The following is a 22,200-nucleotide window of genomic DNA, read 5'->3' on the forward strand; positions in this document are numbered from 1 at the left end:
AAATGAAATTCTCTTAAAAAGATTTCTACCGTTAGTACATTCTAAAAAATATTTTACATAATATACAAAATATAGAATAAAATATTAAGATTTTTCATAAATTAAAAATATATAAATGTACTTATCAGTATAAATAAATGCGTCTAAATCCTTTTATTAATTCTAAAATAATTCACATTTATTGATTTCTTAAAAATAATAATGTATTTTCATAATAAACAAAATAAATAATAATTTTATATGAGAACAAAACAATAGATAGCACGCACTTATTATTAGTTAATATATAAAATATTACAAAAAATTTTTAAAAGTATATATATGGTAATATTATTTATTTCTTTTAAAACACATTCACATATTTTACGTGAATATATATATGAATACAAAAATAAATATTTTACGTCAAATGTATGTAATAATGGTTAACACATCAAAATGACTATTATAAAACATTAAAATATACTAATTCAAAAAAAAAATTGAAAATCATGCATTTTTACTTTGATGCATCAAGAATTCAAAGTATACATATCTGTAATGATAAAATTATGTAAATCATAGTTATTTCTATTAAGAATATATCACTAAATATATCACAGATATAACATCGTATTAATAACTTGCTTACAGAAAAATACATAATATTATTCATATCCCTCATTCATCAACTTAATTTTTTGATATCTTTCATTATTTCTCAAGATCTTATAAATCCCTATTATAATTAAGACCGCTAACATAATAAAAGTTACTGCATATAATATTATATAAGCATGTGCTTCATTTTGTAAACCTAATGTATTTTTAAGAAACCCTAAAATTACAGTATCTATATCGCCTCCATTACCTTGAGCAGGTGTACTCAACGAGGATAAATGGAATCCACGTAATATAGGTAATCCTATTCCTAAAAGAAAAAAAATAAACAATATAGCAACTCCAAATCCGTAATTTTTAAATTTTATTTTATTTAAAGCTATATTTCCAATTCTTCTTTTTTTTTCAAAAAAATGATCATAATCTTTTTTTCTGATCCATTTTTTTTGAAAATGAAAATGCTTTCCATCAAACATTCCATTATCATAATCGATAATTTCTGTATAGTATTGGGACTTATTTAATAAACTTCTATTAAATTGTTCTTTTTTTCTTTTATCCCATTTTCTATTATTAGATAGATTTATACTTTTGCATTCTCCATTATTAGTTGTATTATCTTTTAACACTAAATTACTTGAATTCCTATCTTGCTTATATTTTGCTAGTAATCGATAATTTCTTGTATCTGATTTTCTATCAAATCCACAGTTCTCATTCAAGAATTTGTTAGACATTTTCTAAAATAAAAGAAAAATGTAAATATGTACTATTTATTAGAATGCAAAAATTAAAGAATAAAAAAAATCATTAATAAATATAATATACAAAGAATAAAAACAATACAAATTACTTAAATAATATTATCGTACTATATCAATGTTAAAGTAACATATCCAAGTTAAAAGGATAAACGCAACAATTTTAATGAATAATATTAACATAATTTTTTCTTCCATGATACGTATCATTAATATTCTGATTTATATATTAAAAAAAAATAATAATTTTATAATATAGTTGCAAATATAAAGTTTGCTATTTTTTTTTTAAAGCTTTTTTCTAATTGCTACGTTTATACTTTATAAAAAATATATAAAAATAATGAATATTATATTTACAAAAAGAAATAATCGAAAAATTATAGTACAAATATTTTATGTTAAAGTTGTTAAAAAAAAATAAACGTTTATTTAAATAAAATAACTTCAATACATTCATAAATATTCAAAATATATTATTTCTTTACTTAACATAATGCATCGATTAAATAATTTTTTTTTTAATCCTTTTTCAAAATAAAATAAAAAGAAAATTATATGTTCCTTTTAAATTTAGTAATATTGAGTTTATATAGAATATATAGGAGGTACATAATGTATGTATTATACATTTCTCAAGATATTAAAACATTAAATACTAATTTAAAGGATGTTATCCCATTAATAAAGCTAATATTATAAACATTATATTTTAGAAGAACATGCTAATATTCTTAATAATATTAATAATACAATTAACGTAATTGTTATAATAATTGATAAAAAAATAACATTATATATTACGTTATTTATAACAGATAATTTAGTTACTTCTTAAGAACGTACATTACTTTATAGAGTATAATGTTATTAAAAAAATATAATGAATTTTGTACTATATAATTGATGAGAAAATATGTATTTTAATGGAAAACAATGACTAATTTTTTATTATTGTAAAATAATTTTTAATAATTATTATTCTTAATTAAGTTTAATTTATATCATTATTTCTAAATGAAATGATTCCAAATACTCAACTCAATTTTTTTTTAATTAAATATATATATTTACAAGAAATATATTTGAAAAAAAAAGAAGTGATTTTAGTATAAAATGTTTAAATGCAGAATAATCATGGATTAGTAATGCATTTTTTTAACACTATCTTGAATAAAAATAAAAATCATTTTGGTTTTCAATTTAATTTTTCATAGAAATACTAATAATTTTTGTAAAACTAAACTAAATCAACAATTTATTAACTTCACTAATATTATCCTTAATGTATGAATCATTTAATTTATTTGTGATATACTTTATTAGTCAAAATTAATGATCTCTTATATATATTATAGCTAAATATTATGTTTATACTAATTTATTCGAAATTTCCTACAAGTATTTTGAAACATAAACTAAAATTATTTTATACACACAAGTATGGATTTTGCGAAAAAGAATATAATTACTTAAAACATTGTAACATTTAATAGTAACACAAAAATGAAAAAGTACTAAGATATATATTAAAATGTTTTTTTGTAATGTAGTGAACCTTTTTACTTTCATTTATCTATATATATACCTTAATTATTCTAGCTCGAACTATAATTTTTCAAAAACAAATTAAATATTTAAGCTGTTTTATATTCTAAGGTATGCATTTTTATATATGCAAATCGCACAATTACCAAAAAAAATATTGGCCTTAATCCTTTATGTTAATTTGAGTTTAAGAATACCAATTTTAAGAAAAATAAATATCACGTAAAAAGATCGTATATAAATTTAAAGTCATTTATTATTTTTATATAATTAAGTCATTTACTCCAAATAAAACTTAAGATTATAATGAAGATATACTGAAGTTTATAGCATTAATAAATGCGTAATTTTATATGGAAGAATTTACAATATAAAATAATACAGTTTAAAAATACAAAATTTTATATACAAAAATTTACTAAAACTCAGGAAATTTTTTTATGTATGAATATTTTTCTTTTAAATATTAACGACATTGAAATAAGGCATTTATGATTTATACATAAATACTCCCTAAATAATATATTAAATAGTAATTCTTGTTCAACTAATATAAATGAAATGAATTTGATGTTTTATGGAATATAACTTTGAGAACAAAAATATTTATATTTGTATGTTTTTATTCCTTATACTTTGATTCATTTAGCGTTGTAGATAGATATAAAAATATTATATATTAAATGTATTATTTTAATAATATAATGATAATGTATAGCAGTTTTCCTAGGAAAATTACTTTTGTAAAAACTAAATTATAAAAGAAAAAAAGAAATTGTAGATCTAAGGTGTATATATAATGAATATTTTTTAGTTATTTTTCTATTTTTATTTCTTTTGTTACCTTTTCTTACTATTTTTATTACATAATTTATATAAAGCTTAATTTATTTTATTTATATATATAATTCAATTTTTGTATAATATGCTTTTTTCATTTTTTAACCCTTACACATTACTAATATCCTAATTTTACATTATATATTTCCTATGATAATATATATTTCAAAGTTCAACAATTTTGTATTTTATTGTAAAATAATTGTAATACTTTTTTTTTTCTCTCATCCATAGATAGTTTAATGGGATCATTGCTTTGATTAAATTATTCTATTCTTTTATAATAGCGCTGACATATATTATTCTATATAATATTATGCTTTTTCTTTTAATTTTTTTTCAATAAATTTAATAATACATTATATATATATTGACCAAATATGTTTCCTTATATTCATATTTTGACTATATATAATATATTTTTAAGAAACAATAAATATATAATATAAAATTACAAAAATGAAAGAATATTTTTAATCATTTTTATTTAATATAACTTTTTGTTTATCATCATTTTATATATAATAAAAAAAAAAAAACTTCATTAATTACGGATAATTGCATTCAGTAGATATTTCTATAATGTTATGCTTAGGAATATCATTTTTATCAATGAAAATGCTGAAATCTCTTATTTCTGTGATGTCTTATAAAATTGTTATTATTATTATGAATTTTTTTATATTAGTATAACATTTTTCTTTAATGTAAAAATATAAAGAATATTATGTGAATGTAGCTTTTATTTATAGATTTATTAATAATAAAAATTGCACAAATTATATTTATTATTTTTACTATGTAAATTTATTTTATGTATATTAAGAGCTAATGAAAAACTTATATTTGCATATTCATATAAAAAGTTATTTCATTTAATTTAACAGAATATGCTATTTCTAAAATTAGCTTATATATTTCAGAATTTATAATATATATAATCATTTTTTTTATTGTATATTATTTATTGTACTACTGGTATATTATATATGACCTGTATTATACGGTGCACATTTTACTTATCATAATAACAATTATTTACAATGTAGTGTTACAACGAATTAACTATTCCTTCTATGGCTTTTTCTACTTTAAATTATGAATTTCAACTATACTACTATATATAAAAAATATTTAATTTTAATAAACTCCAAAAATCCAAATATTTTAATTCATTTTTAATTGCATTTTGACTAATGATACATAAATTAAAAGAACGAAAAACATGGAAATTTCGAATTTAACACTCCTTTTTTTTTATTAATTTTAATTCTCTATATATTTTATTTAATAACTTTTTTTACAATGATAATATATCAATAATGTACTCGTAATTACAGTAAATTATAATATCACTTGCCATATCATAATTTTCTGTCTACTGATATAGACGTTCTAATTTATGTATTTTTTTTCTTTTTTTTTTCTTTCTTTTCTAATAGAAGAATATATGGACAAATATTCTTGTTAAAATTATTATTCTTAATATAAACTTAATATATGCTTTTCGTAAAAGATTACTCATGCGGCATGATATGCTACATTTAGTTGTATTCTACCTAAATTTGATCTTCTTCGTTCGTTCGTGTATTCTGTTAATTCTAGTATATCCATTTCATCCAAATTACGTCTAATTGATTTTTTCTTTAATACTTTAGTATGTATCCATGGTACAATTGGAGTGAACTATTATTTAAAAGATATATATAAGATGATTATATAATAATTATTTTATGTTTACTTTTTATTTTTTTATCTATTAGACAAATATAAATGGAAGTAAATTAGAATATTTGAATTTATAAAAGATTTTAATAATTACTTTATATAAAAGAAAGCCAATGAAAAAAATGCCAATTAAGGGTAAAACAAAGAACAGGAAAATTTGAGATGAACTAAAGTTAGATGCATTAATTACATATGTTAGGTCAAAATAATTGGTACCAAAATGGTTTGAACCTTGCTCTTCTTTGGAATCTCTATTTATTTTACATGTCAAATGAGATAACTTTTCGTTAAAGCAACTAGGAGCATGATTTTTAAGTTGCGTACAATATGATTCAGTATTATTTTGGGCACATACATACACATCTTTATATGTACTATCAGCTTTAACAAGATAAGCATTAAATTTGCTGTCACACATATTACTATGAACTTTCAGAGATTGTTCAATCTTCTCGTGATCTACACAATAATCATACACAATCTTCATTTTTGCAAAATTCTCCTTAGTAACATTTTTGAAAAAGGTACACTTGCATTTACCACTCTTATAGAGAACATTTGAAACATCCTCAAGTATTCCAATAACATCTGAAAATAAATTTTCCTCTATATCACTTAATAATAATTCATTGCCTAACCAATAGTACAAATTACGACATTTTTCTTTACATTCAACTCCTTCATTAGTAAAAGCTACACTACATAAAGCACTCGTAAGCTTATCTGTAACATTTTTAATTTTCCCATAATGATTTAATTTAGATCTTTTTTCTGAAAATTCCCCTTCCTCATCAAACCATAAGCAGTATTTGTTATTTGACTCAAATTTTGTTCTATAATAAATTTTGGATGGTAGTGATTCTATAAAACTTTCCTTAGAGTTAATTAAAAAAGAAATATTTGTATGCAATTAAAAAAGCTTTATTTCTGAGAATTATTTTATTAATGTAGACCATAAGAAAAAGGTTATTCCATTAAATATATATAAATCACAATTTAAGAAGTTATTAACCGGCAGTACAGTGGACATTTTAAATTCCCCTTCAACCTAGGAATACTCAAAATAGGAGGAAATAATATTTTTTAAAAGAATATTTACTTATATATTCTATATAAAAACAAATAATATACTTATAATTTTTATTAATAATTTTAAAATGTGAAAATCTATTATTTACTAGGAATTTATTATAAATTTTTGTAAAGTATAAATTATAATGATATAATTATTCTTATATAAATGTAACATTTAAATGTGTGATATAACCAGAAAAACCAATAATATTACAGAGCGATAAAAAAAGAATAATAGTATTTTTAAATTTTCTCACATATTCAAATGATACAAATTATAATTACAAATCATAAATTTAATGTTTTGTCTAATATAAATATACATAATATATTTCATGTGAAATGAATACAATTTTATCATTTAACATATTTGTAAATATATTATTGATTAAATTGTTTTTTCATTATTAATGTACAAAATTTTTACCTAACATAAGCAACTACTATGTACACATATATACAATTGCATTTTCATAATATATCTCTTATATAGTTTCATTACATATAATATTAATGTAAATTTTTAAATTATGAAAATATAAATTAAATGCAAATTCATGTTATATTATTCAAAAAATTTTAAATATTTAAATATTAATAGAATATTAATAGAAAAAATTGCAATGTAATAGTATTAAAAATTAATATAAATATATCTAATATGCATTTAACTCAATGTATAAAGACTTATTTCTCTGATCTATACTATTTACCTTGAATACTTCTCTATATTACGTGATCGGATTATTATGTTTTTTTAATTTTGTAAAGCTTAATTGTTAAATTTTTTTTCACAAATTTTTAAATAAAAATATTAATATATGTAAGATCATATTATTACATATATTAGAGGTTATTCATTGATATTTTTATTAAGGTAAAATAAATAATAGTTATTATACTATTATAATTATATTTATCAGTTTTAAGAAAATAATATCCTGTTACATATATTTTATTATTTAAAGATGCATTTACTTGGATTACCACTAACTTTTCATTATTCCATGATATTTTAAAATATTGATATAAATGTATTTAACATAAAATGAGAATAAAATCATTTTTGTATAATTCGTAGTTCTCAAAAGAAATCATATAATGCAGAAAATTCCTTAAATATGTTAGTAATAAAAAAATATATTACATTTATTACTTTCATTATAAAAAGTTTATTACAATTTTTCGGCATTAATAAATTTACGCAATTATAAATATATTTATTAAACTATTCTTTATATTTCGTATCGTACTACTAAAAAAGGAAAACTGCATTAACTTTGATTATTACAAGTACTTCATTGAATATATAATTTTTCTAAAACATTAATATATTAATTTTTATTAGTTTTATATTTTGTAATTTTATTTTTTTACTTATATAATAGAATAAGTAAACATTTTTATATATAATCACTAAAATTATTAGTTATCCCCAATAGTAATATTTTTAAATGAATCATTAGAGTTCCATTTTATTATGATGTATCTCTATGATACTTTTCATAACATATCTAATTATATAATATTTATTTATTCAAACAGTTATATATGTATACCGATTACTCTTAGCTGTTATAATTTTAATTATGATATTTATTATTATTAATCTATATAAAAAGGACTAAATTACTCTTACATAAATATTTGCATTCTTAAGATTTCTCACATTGTAAAAAATTTATTTTCTTTTATAAAATTAATGATTATCAGCTAACCATATTTTGGGCATAATTACAATAATAGGAATAAAAAAATTTTAAACTTAATATAATGTCTGTAAAATATTTCATTCATAAATCTTTTATTTAGTAGGAGCTTTATTTTATTAAATGCTCCTTTTTTTTATTTTTTTCATTTTGCTTATCTTAAATGTTTCATACTCTCTGATTCGTTCATTAGTAAATTTAAGCTTATGCTTATATATAAATTTTTCCTTATTATTTAAATTTTTGAATTATACATGATATAATTTCTGAATTTACTGAAAAAATATTCAAATTATTTTATTTACAATAAAAATATGATTAAAACGTTGTTACATTTATTATCTATAAAATATGTGTAGTTCATATAATAAAATATGTAATAAAATGTATAGAAAATGAGTTTGCAATATTTTAATTATACATAATATTTTGTTATAATATGTAAAAAAAAAAAAAATAAAATAATAAAATAATTTAAATAAAGCCAAAATATGTACTATTAAAATATTTATTTAATATTAAAAGTATATAAATTCTTTTTATTAATCTTTTTTCAAAAAAAAAAAAAAAAACCTATTAAGTGGATTATATAATTTATGACAAAATTAAAAATTATTTAATCAGCTATAAATACTTTTAATTTAAGCAAATAAAAGTATAACATGAAAAAAATATATACTAATAAATAATCAGAAACTAACTAGTAATTTTTACAATGTTGAAAAATAATAACTTCAATTTTATACATATTTTTAGAGAAGTTTCCTTTCATAGAGATATTAAATTAATTATGATATTAAACATTACACAAAAGGAATATGAAGAATGCGATGATTTGTTTATTTTATAAAATGTATATTGCTATACATTTATAAAAAAATACTTATTATTTTACTATTATTAACTATTATATATTAATAAAATGAAATTTATAGTTATAAAAAATTTTATTAATTTATATATATTTTTAAAAGTACTATACAAGTGAGCTACACATTTTTGTATAATGATTTTACAATATTATAACTTGTATCTACATCCGATTAAAAAATATAGTTATTTAATGAAAAGTTTAAAAATTTATAAATACCATAATTTTTTTCTTTAAAAAGATAAATATACATATATTTAGATAAATAATAATATATCGTAAAATAGTAGTAATATTAATAAAAACAAAGGTAAAAATAAAGTTAGAATAAAACTATTTTAGATAATTCTATAATTTCACAAATATTAATAGGATTAATGTTTTACAAAAGTAATAGAACGTCCAAATATAAAATATAAATAAGGAGGATAAAAAAACCTTTTTGAGTATAAAAGATTTGTTAATTTTTCAATAGAAAAACTTAGAAAAAAGGCATATATTATTTTATATTAATACATAATATAATAAACATTCTTAAGAAAAAATATGAAAAAATAGTACCTTTATATAATATAAAAATTTCCTTTTACAAAAAAATTATTTTATATTATATTGTATTAACACTTCTTAGATAATTATAGAGCGCTTAATAATTAAAAATTAATTTAAGCAAATATATATTACTAGTAGTAAAAAAAAAAAATATGTTGCTATAAAATTCTCTAGATATATATAGTATTTTCCTAGGGTAATATATTTTAATAATATATAATAATACTTTAAATTATTAAAAAATTAAATATGTACTATTTATAAGATTACTAATTAAATATTTTGTCATTATCCCCATATACTTTTATATATGTATACTTTTCTTATTTCCCCTAGGACCTAAGTATTCTTTTACAAGGAAAAATATACACTTGTGTTTTTTCATTTACACCACATTAACTTTTAAATTGTTTGTATGATAGCTAAAACATATATTAATTTTATATTATCATTTCCCTTTAAATTTAAAAGAATGACATTTCGTAATTGGTATTTAATCATAATATATATTACCAAAGCAGTTACTTGCAAAATAATATACATTACGCTTATTTAATTGAAGCTTACAAACAAAAATAGAATAATTTTTTAAATATATCTAGTAAAAAATAAATTAACCAAAAAAAACGTTTTGTATTTATGAATTATATATATATAAATAATAGCTTTTCTTTTCATTTTATTTTATTATAAAATTAAGCGTTACAAATATAAACCAATTAGTAATTATCCATAAAAACTACGTATATTTTCACACATTTTTAAAACGATATAAGTCTTTAATAATTATAATTATATATATATGTATAATAAGTATATATAAAAATATATTCACATATTTATATGATTTTAGAAAATTTATATTTAATTCCATTAATTCCAATAATTACATAGCTTTTTACAGATATATTTACATATATAAAATATTACTATTATAGGAAAAACATAATTATATATATTAATATTTTATTATATTACCATATTTAATTCACCAAATTAATATTCTAATTATGTAAAATTAAAATAAATATATAGTTTAATCATACATAAAAATACAATATAACATATATTTTAATCATTTTTGTAAAAATGTATTAATACCACAATTAAGCAATATAATAAAATAATAAATGTGTTTTTTTATCATTCATTTAATGGTAAAGAAATAAAATACATAATTAGGATACAACTGTAAATTATCAATGTTCAACAAGAGTGTTTATTTATATATATATATATATATATATATATATACATTCTCTTTTATACTATAGAAAATAAACTAAAGGATTCTTAAAATGGTTTTTACAATACACAAAAATTATATGATATATTCATTTAAAACTTATTTGGTATTATAAATATTAATATTTATTTTACGTAAAAAAATAAAGTATTTATATATTAATTAATGAAAATACTTTAATTTCGTTTGATTAATTACAAAACAGAGCACATTTACTTTTAATTTCTAATTAATAATGGTCTTATTTAAATTAACTCAATGAATAAACATTTTAGAATAGAATTACTTCAAAATAGAGAAACATTTATTTTTTATTCCAAATATAATTTATAAGTCCTTAATAAAATTATATGAACTATTCTATTACTTTTCAATTTTAAAACTTAAAAATATATTTTTAATAAAAATCTAATTAAACACTATATTATATATATATAAAGACATATTTAAAATGCTAAAAAAATACTTTAAAATACAGATTCATAAATATTATACCATACAAAATCAGACAAAAATTAAGAGCATTTTTCGTATGCAATTGTTGATCAAATATGCCAGATACATGCAGATGTGTCTACGAAATTTTAGGAATTATGCGTAAATATATTATGTATATCCCTAAATATGTTACATTTATTAGTTCCTTTAAATACTATTTTACAGAAAGGAACATATTTATTATTATTCGTTTTAGAATTTCGTATTCTTAATTCTTTTATGTTTTATAATTTTTATAAATGTATAAATATATCCTGACATGAATACCGCAAATAATGCACAGAATGCTGAGAAAAATACTAATGATTCAGCACAACTATCTTAAAAATACGTATTAATATCGCACAATTTTGTTAAAAGTAATCCGCAAGATAGTAATATAAAAGGTATATATATTAGTAACCCGTACTTTTTAAATAACATCCGCCTATAAGTTTTATCACTAATCGACGGATTTTTTCTAATAAAACCTATATAATCAAGATTTATGAATAGCGTCCTTTCAAAATGGGATATTTTTTTTCCTTCAAATACTAAATATTTATATCTGTTATGTGATTGATCGAATTCTTTCTTGTATAATGGACTTTTATTTTAATCATTTGTTTCTTCTATTGTCTGACTTTCCACAGTTAGTTCTAACTTTGTGTTTTTTCTTTTTATTATTATGTTTCATATTTTTATTCTCTACACTATTTGAAATATTATCCTTTCCATATTGTGCTAATAATCGATAATTTGTTTTATCTAATTTTCTACAATGTTTGTATCCTCCAAGAGACCTATAAAGTATACTCTGAAAAAAAAAAAAATATATATATATTATTCAAATGAATAATTAAACATTTGATATAAAACAAAATAAGAATAAACCAAAAAAAAAAAATTGCGAACAATATAAAAATACTTAAGTAATATTTTCATACTATATCATTGTTAAAAGAACAGATCCAACTTATGAGGATAAGCACAAAAATTTTAATAAAAAATAATGATCTAATTTTTTATTCCACTATATATATATCTAATATGATAATATATTGTGTCAAAACAAATTTATTAATAATATAAGTTAATTTTAATGGAAAAGAACTATATAATAATATTTTTAAATTTCTACTTAGTGTTCATAAAATTTTTAGTTATATATATATATGTTGTATTTTGCAAAATATAAAAAAGAAAAAAACTTTAAAATAGGTTATTATAGTTTGACGTCAATTTTATATATAAAAACTAAACATTAATAAGACATATATAATTTGAATTAATTCATAAGTATTCAAAATATATATTTTAATATATTACACTAATTAAATAATTACTTTTTATACTTTCAATAAAAAAAATAAAATATATAATATCTTAATATTCCAAAATAAGAAATTTACCTAAAAAATGTAATGTATAATGTATAGATTATGTATTATGCTATATCTTAAAAAAATAATTTCTATTTTTAAAGATGCTTTCCAATTATTAATCCTAATATTGAGTATATTACATTTTGGAGCATATGGTTATTTTTGTTAAAAAATATTAATTATCGAACAATAAAGTAGTAATAATAATAAAAAAAAAAAAAAATATTTTACAAAATTTATGTTATATTAATTATAACCTTTTCATAATATATGATATTTTATATATTTGAAAAATCATATATATATATAACGACATAATAAATGAAAAAATTACATATTTAGAGCTAATTAAAAACAGGAAATTTTTTATTTTTGTAGAATTAATTTTTAAAACGATAAATGTTATATAATCTCAATACATATTATCATTTATAAACAAAATGCTCTAAATACACGTAATTAAATTATTTTTTGAAGTTTTTTTAATTAACAATATACATTTCAAGAAATATAAATGTAATAAAAAATAAGGAAATAAACAAGACAAAAAAAGTAAAATTTCCATTAAAATTTTAAATATATTTACTTCAATTCAACGTTATATGAAATGAAATATATTTTTAAAAAATAAGTATAATATGTATATACTAAATAATAATAATAATATATATTAATAAAATTTGCCATTTAGTAATATTTTCTTAATAATTTTTGAACGAGTATATTATTATTTTATTTATTCTTTTGCAAAACAATAATAACATAAACAAATATACATAAAGATTAAACAATATACATAAATAAATTATATATTGTTAAAAATAACTCTAGCAAATAAATATATTATTCCTTAATATTTTTAATCTATATTTATTGTAATCTAAGTTATGACATTTATGCATATACTATATGCAAAGAAATATATTGTAATTCTCCGATAAAAATATATATATTTATTTTCACTATAAGAAATATTATTTTTCAAATCATACAATTAAATGTATTAAAAAATATATCTAAATTTAAAATAGTACTTTTAAATTTCAAAAACAAAAACATCTTTTAAATTAAATCTAAATTATTCTATAGTTTTTATATATATATATATTATCCTGAAAGCATGTACTGATAATCTTATGTAGTTACTTTTTAGTTTTTTAGGAATACAGTAATATCTGATTTTTAAGTACAGTTCTGTTTTTATATAAAGCATGCTTTAAAGTTTTTAATATATTTATAATTATATACATATAACCTACAAATACATTACAAAATTGAACTCTTTTTATAATAAAATCCTCCAAAACATTTACATATAAATAAAATCTTTCAATTTCAACAATATTCATTATTTCTTAATATTTTTTTGAACATTATTTTTAAAAAATGCATCTATAGTCATATAAATTATTTATATCTTTCCCAATATTATAATTCATATAAAAATAGTTTAATATCCTTGTAACATATTTCATTTTTTCATTAATACGTATATATAGCATAAATGTATTTTTTCTATATATATATCTCCTTAACTTTTACGTTCTTTCACATTATATATTTTTTATATTTAATAAATTATATTATTAATACATAATAATAGAGTTCCTTAATAAAAAAAAATATTAATTTTCCATTTTCACAATATAATTTTCATATTTATACTAGCTATATAATACTATAACTACAAAAAATATATTATTCATATACATATTTAATTTTTATAGGAAATAATATATTATTTATATGGATTCATATATTATTTATCAAGAAATCTTATATTTTGCCTTTCTACAAAGAAATAATGCTTGTTTTTTTTATGCTGTTTTATAATTTATAATATAGATTATATGTCTTACAATATCTGATAAGTTCTCATAATTCATTTAACAACTAATTCCTCCTTATCTATGTAGCAAATGTAAATAATTACATAAGAGCAATATAAATATATATGTTATACAAAATTCAATTATTTATGTACACAATTCGATAACTCCAATGATATATGTCCAACTGGTAAATATCATCTTATTAATAGAGGAAGTGCACAATCCTTAAAATATGTTAATGATTTAAATGCATCTAGAGAATATGAACAGTATTCGTCTCCATTTGTATTCTAATTCGTTTGCTTACTATTACAAAAAGAATCACCTTTTAATACTTCTGTATAAGGATATATCTTTTTATTTTCAGAAAATACACTAACATTTATTGTAGTATTTCTTTTTTCCTTTTGTCCAGTACTTAAATTAATTTACTCAGAAATGAGAATGCTTCACACAAGCAATTATTATTTCAATAGTTTTGTATATATAAATATGCAATTTATTTAACACTATTTTACTTCAATTGTACTTTTTTTTATCCTTCAATAAGAAAAAGTAAAAATATATTTATGAACAAAAAGACCTAATACAGATATATGGTTCTTCAAATCATAAGACATATTCGGTTTACAACATGTATTATGTAACATATACTTTACAAAATTGTAATTTATAGATGATCAATAATATATATAATGGTACATTTAAAATAAAATCATGAATAACTTAATTAAAATATATATTAAAAAAAAAAAAAAAAAATTTTAGTACAATTTTTTTAAAAATAACACTAAAAATGTATTGGTATATTAGTATTTTTCTAATGAAAATATAAAAAATTCATACAAAAAGTTCAATGTAAAAAATTTACCAACGTAAAAAAAAAAAATAATTGAAATTCAAAGACTAATATTATATTCAAGATTATGAGACATAGGGACAAAGAAATATAAAAAAGAATTAATTTTAATTGGATAACCAATATCCAAATTATTTTTTAACATTAACCTACTTAGTATACATGATGTTTGTCATATGAAATCCATAAATACAATATATATAAATGGAAATGTGTTAAAAAGTACAAATTAATATTTCAGTAAACGTAATATGATCAGTAGATGTAATTTATAAACAGAATTATAATGAAAATTAAATAAAAATTCGTAATATTAGGAATGTCATATATTAATTTAGGATAAATACATAAATGATAAGCTATATACTAATATTATTAAATTACTGGAAATGATATAAAATACGAAAATCAAAATTTGAAAAATGCATAACAGAATAATATGATATTATAAAGATTAAATTGTACATAGAATGATGCTATTTATTCCAATATGATGAAATGGTACTAACTAAAACATAAAAAAATATCACATATTTTACTTTCAAATAGTATTCATAAATATTGACTTATTATTTTATTTGTGAATATATTATTAAAAAGAAGTTCCTTATATAATATAATATAACCATATATGCATCTGTATAACTAATAGAATACTAGGTATATTAAGATATACTTATGATCAATATGAATTTATTTTTTATTTCATATTTCAGTTATATTATTACTTAGGGATATTTACATTACAATATTGTATTCATAATTACGAACTGTAGTTTTAATAACATGAAGTATATATTTATATACGCAAGTTCCTTACTATAATAATATATATCGCACTTTATACGTTTTTTTTTTTATACTTATTAAATAAAAAACAATTATAATTTGTTATACAAAGAACAACATTATACTAAGTCCATTTACTTTTAAATATTTCTCCTGTTTCATGGTGTAACACTTTTTATGCATATATCATTACTATTAGCTTGTATTAATATTGTACATAAAAATATATTTTAATAGTAAATATTATCATTTAAATAAAAAGGTAAATAATATAATCATAATATTGTGAAGAAAACAACATTATTTTATATAATCTGTTATTAATTTTGTATTACGTTTAAATAAAAAAAAATATAAAGTATAAATTGAATTATTATGCAAAAAGTCTAATTATAAATTAAAGAATATAATAAAAAATAAATTAAAAAAGAAAAAAAATATACTTAAAATATTTATAAAATAAAAAAAAAAGATATTTTTTTATAAATATTTTATAACTAAATTTACGGAGTTCTTATTGAAGTAATTATAAATATTTCAGAAAATCATATTCTGTTTTTTGTTGCCATATATAAATCCACAATTATATGTTCATTATTTAAATTATGTTTACGAATAGTTATAAAATATATTCAAATACAGAAATATAAATAAAATACATTTTAAAAGAAGAAAAATTATATTTATATTTAATCCACTGTATGTTTTTAATAATTAGCATATTAAAAAAAAAAAAAAAAAATTTAGTATATAAGAGGTTAGAATAAAATTAACGGAACAACGAACAAAGAAATATTTATATAAATAAATTAAGGCATAAAAATAAATTAAAATATAACTCCTTAATATAAAGAATTTATTAAAGTAACAATAATAAGTTTATTTTATATATGAAGTAATTAGTTCCAAAAATTTATAATCAGTAAATTTTTTTCTAATTTTCTAACCATTCTCTATCTCATATTTACTATTTTCAAATGAAATATTAAAATAAGTAACTATATATGTACATTATAATATACTAATTTACGTTTTTGGATATAAGTTTAAAATATTCTTAATTTTGATTTAGTTGTTCTTGTCTTAATGTTATTAAATATAATTCATGATCCTTCATATTTTACATACCGAATAAATATTTATTAGTATTAAAAATAATCTTAAACATAGCTAAAAAAAGCAACAACCAAATGAATATATTATATATTTTTAATCTTCTTATTAGAACATATCTATAAAAAATTATTGACATATAATAACAGAGTATTAATTGTGTTTTATCTAATTTAATATATTATTTAATTTACGTTTAATTATTATGTTATTATTTTTAATTATAATTCTATAATTTATTTTACATTTTTTCCATTATTTTTTACAATTATGTTTGTTATAATTATTTCCTAACTCTTTGTTATATTTTGAATATGTAGCCAAACATATTTTTATTAATAATTACACCAAAATATACTTTAGTTAATTAAAATTATTTAAATGAAATGATTCATATATAAAAGCGATATTTATTCCGTAAAAAAGAAAATAAATGCTTAATGAAATATACTTTATTAAGATTATTGTACTTAATAATATATACCACAAATAAGGAATCATTAGGTAATAGATATAAATATAATATTTAGTGTAACAAATATATTTTTATGATAAGGATATTTCACAAGTATAGCAAAAATAATTACAGTTTATTTATTATTAATTCTCGTTCGTACATACAATTCAGTAAATATAAAAAAATTTTAACAAAATAATAACACTATAAAAATCTATATCAATAATAAATAAAAAAAAGTTGAAAAAAATAAAAAATAAAAAATAAAAACATATTATCCTAACTAATAATGATTTAATTTATAAATTATTTATTCTAGGAAAAACGTAAGAATAAAAGGAATTATTTCCATTAATATAGGTAATAATATATATATGTGTTTGTACTAAGAAAAAAGAAAAAACAGCAATATACATATTACCGATAACTTTACAAAATAACATTTATATTACATGTTGGCGTAACTTATATGTATTGTTTCATTGTTAATATTTTGGCTTTTTCGTAATAAAGAGTATATTATTTTCATATAATATATACATTATTGTACATTGATATTAAAATATTGTTAGGATATACCCCCAGTTATTACATATTTAAAATAAAAGAAGATTTTAAAAGTACAAAGTAAGTAAAACTATATTCCATTAAATTACCGTTCATATGTAAATTTTTATGTAGATGATAATTTTATAATATCATTATATTAAGATATATTTATTTAAAATTACCCTATTAATAATTAAAAATAACTAAATCTGTATTTTGCTTTCAGATTGTTACGTACAACGTCGTAGAGTATTAGTGAAAAGTTATCATGGATAATTGTTTTTCTTCGGTAATATTTATTGTTTTCTGATAATTATGAATTATATATATATTCCAAAACAAGTGACAATATAAATAACTTAACAATTAATTTTTAAATAATTTTTTTGAATTTAGAAATTGAATGTTCAAGCTTCTGGGTTTTTCAGATTTTCTCACGATTCAAAATTTAAAAAAATTATAAAATATGTAACAGAAAAATCTAGTACCTTAAGTAAAATAAGTGATCAAGAAACATTTAGAAAAGGATGCCTAGATTTGGCTAAATATCTAATTATTAATAAGTCTCCTCCAGTATATTATAGAGACTTAAAAGATATGTGGGAAGGAGCAATAAAAAATTGGGTAAAACCTCACTATGAAAAGCTTAATATACATGGAGGATGTCCTGTTGTTATGGATGAAAATGATATGAAAATTTTAAAATTAAAATATGAGCAAGAAGATTTTTGTAAAAAAAGAGATACATATCTGAATGAAATAAACCAGTTAAAAAGTAAACATTTAAAGAAATGTAATGATGATTATTTAAGAAAATGTTCAGAATATAATGTATGGATTAACCTTAAGAAAACTTATTTTGATAATAACAAAAGTTTAATTCAAAACTGTTACAATAAACAAAAACCGAGAGGAAATTCAATAAGAAAAAAAGGTCCAGCGTTAATATGTGACATAATGAATCATGAAATATTCAATGAACCTACTGATTGCTTACTCTCTTCTACAGTCGTGCCATGTGAAACATCAACTAAAAATAAACATGAAATAGAAATAAGACGAACTGAAGTTACAAGTGAAAGTCCATCTATGCCTCATGTTAAAAAAGAAGAAAACACTCAAATTGCACAGGAAGTACAATTCGGAGAATCTGAAGCTATAATTCAAGAAGAAAAACCACGTAATTTCCAAGAACTATCGCAACTGCCATCTCAAGAACAAACAGAACTACCACTCCAAGAATCAACGGAAACTATAACTAATAAAACTGCAGTTATACAAACTGAGAATGTTCCAACATCAGGAGGCCACACGAATTTTGAATCTTCACATAATTCAACACCACAAGGTACCACACCATATACTCAAGCTAATAAAGATCTAATGATTCTCACTGAAAGATAGCTCTCTCCGTTATCTCTTGAAACATTAAGTTTTGTCCCACATTCTCCTATTTCTATTTCACACACTAAAATTTCATGTATCACTAATAATTAATATTCTTCTGCATTTGAAATAATCACAATAAATAACATATATTTAAAAAGTAATTATAGGTCCAACAGAAAAATCGCATAAATTATATTTATCACCTATATTAATAAGCTCTGTAATAATTATCGTATTTTCCCTTTTTGTCAAGGTAAAATAAAAAATATATACTAAAAATAATATAAAAATTTTATTACTGTAATAATTTATTATATAAAAAAAATTTTTGTATAGTGGGCTCTTACAGGAATGTTTAAAAAAAAAAGAAAGATAAGTAGAAGGCATGTGAAATTTCTGAGATTGCTGGTACCTTCATATTCTAACAAGAAAAGTAAAATTTTTACAGATGATTACTTAGAACACACATTATATAATGATGAAAAAATCATAAAAAAAATTAAAATAAATGAAGTTACAAAAAATATAAACTCGTCAAAGCGAAAAAAAGACAGATCTAAAATCATAGTAGAAGTTCATATGGAAGTTCTCAAAGAATACAAAAATGAAGAATGGGAGAAAAACAAAGATGAATTCTTAGAAATATGTATATATGAATTAGAAAAAAAGGATTTTAGAACCTGTCATAATTTAACAGATGATGATCTAATAAAAAAAAACATAACATATAACAATTATATTAAAAAAAAAAAGTTTGTGTGGAATAAATGGATCAAAAAAAATAGAAATCTTTCTGAAAAAGTGAAAAAAGAAAATTGGTTTCACAATTTGATGATAAAATGGAAAAGAGAACTAGAATATATACAAGAAATGGAAGGATTCAAAAAGAAATCTTCGAATAAAAATAAAAAAATTTCATTTTTAGAAAGAGAAAAAGATATATGGAAACAGTGGATATCAAAAAATGGCATGATTATAGAACAACATTTGGGAGAGGAATACCTTAGAGAATTGACAGGGACAATGCATAATATTTCAGAAGAATGGGTAAATGATGAAACCACAAATTATGTATCGCTGATAAATAAAGAAGAATTTCAGAATAACGGAAACTATAAAGAATTATATAAATATATAAAAAAGATATTATTAACAAATCTGTGTATTCTGGTGCTTATGACAATATTAGAAGAATGTAAAAATGAGGCAAACTTCGAAAATAGGGAATCTTATTTAGATAACTCCATAAATGAATTGAAGGAAGAAGATTATTCAGATAAAAAACAAGAAATTACAGAAAATATAATTGAATATAACTGCAATGATTTAGAAAGTGCACGAAATAAGGAAATGAATGCTCATAGAGGTGAACACAGTTTCAGGAATGAGATAGAAGATTGGATAAGAGGCGATGGTATACATGAAAATTCCATAGTTAACGATGGAACATTAGACAAATCCTATAAAACAATAGAAAAATACATTTTATAAATGCATAGGTATGCATTCAGAATATATTTGGATTATACTTAATAGAAAGAAGCTGTTAATAAAAAATGCTAGTTATATTTTGTAAAGTCTAAAGGAAAATAAAATATAAATTTCTATAGTTGTGCGCAATATAAAAGAGAAATGCAGACGTTAAATACAAAATTTTCATTTTAGATAATTTAAATATATTCCAATTATATATACTTATTTTATTATGTAATTATATCTATTAGAAAGTTATATTAATATTTGATTCAATAAAAGTAACGAAAATTTTAATCCATATATATATAATGAATATCAATATTTTCCTGAAATATAATTTCAGAAATTAAGAATTTAAAAGAGAAAAAAAAGAAAAATCAATAGTTGCATTATACTATGCCTTAATTAATGTAATATTGTTAAATATATTTAAGTAATTATATATTATATATTATATATTTTTCATTACTACTTAGTGTACAATTTACTTCACATTTAAAACAATAACTATTTTATATTCATTAAACATCATCATTATTCGAAATTTTAGGTGTTAATTAATATAAAAAAATTAAAACATATATATATATGCGTTAAAACGCAGGAAAACATAATGGAAATACACTCATAATTTATATAATCAAATATATTATAAAAAATATATACTAAATACTTCATGAAATTCTGATAGATTATTATGAAATAATAGATGTCCTCACAATAATACTCTTCATTAATTATAAATTTCGAACTCCTTAAATGTTATATATATATTTTTTTTTTTTTTTTTTTGTTATTTATATATTCGCAAAATGAAAAAATTATATTTAAAAATTCTATCTCTTAATAAAAAATTAAGTTTTTTTTCATAATAAATATCGTAACATAAATGAAAAATATTTACACATATTTACATATACTGATAACATTAAAGCATTTATTTTT

General features: G+C 18.7%; 3 protein-coding genes and 1 pseudogene across 4 annotated transcripts; 1 reads left to right on the forward strand and 3 right to left on the reverse strand.

Annotated features, from left to right (window-relative positions):
• Positions 1–647: 647 nt before the first annotated feature.
• On the reverse strand, positions 648–1,571 carry PmUG01_00069800 (fam-m protein; the record flags this gene model as incomplete). The annotated part of the gene is made up of 2 exons (XM_029005966.1): positions 648–1,340; positions 1,473–1,571. 2 exons carry the CDS (start codon positions 1,569–1,571, stop codon positions 648–650), a joined length of 792 nt encoding a protein of 263 aa, XP_028859205.1.
• A 3,699-nt stretch (positions 1,572–5,270) lies between these two features.
• On the reverse strand, positions 5,271–6,507 carry PmUG01_00069900 (PIR protein; the record flags this gene model as incomplete). Its single annotated transcript, XM_029005977.1, has 3 exons — positions 5,271–5,435; positions 5,572–6,351; positions 6,490–6,507. The coding sequence occupies 3 exons, from the start codon at positions 6,505–6,507 to the stop codon at positions 5,271–5,273; spliced, it is 963 nt and encodes a 320-aa protein (XP_028859206.1).
• Positions 6,508–11,637: 5,130 nt separating this feature from the next.
• On the reverse strand, positions 11,638–12,296 carry PmUG01_00070000 (annotated as a pseudogene). Its single transcript is given in 3 exon segments — positions 11,638–12,012; positions 12,026–12,259; positions 12,273–12,296. Coding segments are annotated over 3 exon segments (633 nt in total).
• A 6,362-nt stretch (positions 12,297–18,658) lies between these two features.
• PmUG01_00070100 (STP1 protein) lies at positions 18,659–21,270 on the forward strand (the record flags this gene model as incomplete). The annotated part of the gene is made up of 3 exons (XM_029005988.1): positions 18,659–18,679; positions 18,787–19,738; positions 20,129–21,270. The coding sequence occupies 3 exons, from the start codon at positions 18,659–18,661 to the stop codon at positions 21,268–21,270; spliced, it is 2,115 nt and encodes a 704-aa protein (XP_028859207.1).
• Between the last annotated feature and the right edge of the window lie 930 nt (positions 21,271–22,200).

The sequence above is a fragment of the Plasmodium malariae genome, assembly GCF_900090045.1.
Source record: "Plasmodium malariae genome assembly, contig: PmUG01_00_41, whole genome shotgun sequence".
In the NCBI taxonomy this organism is placed as follows: domain Eukaryota; phylum Apicomplexa; class Aconoidasida; order Haemosporida; family Plasmodiidae; genus Plasmodium; species Plasmodium malariae.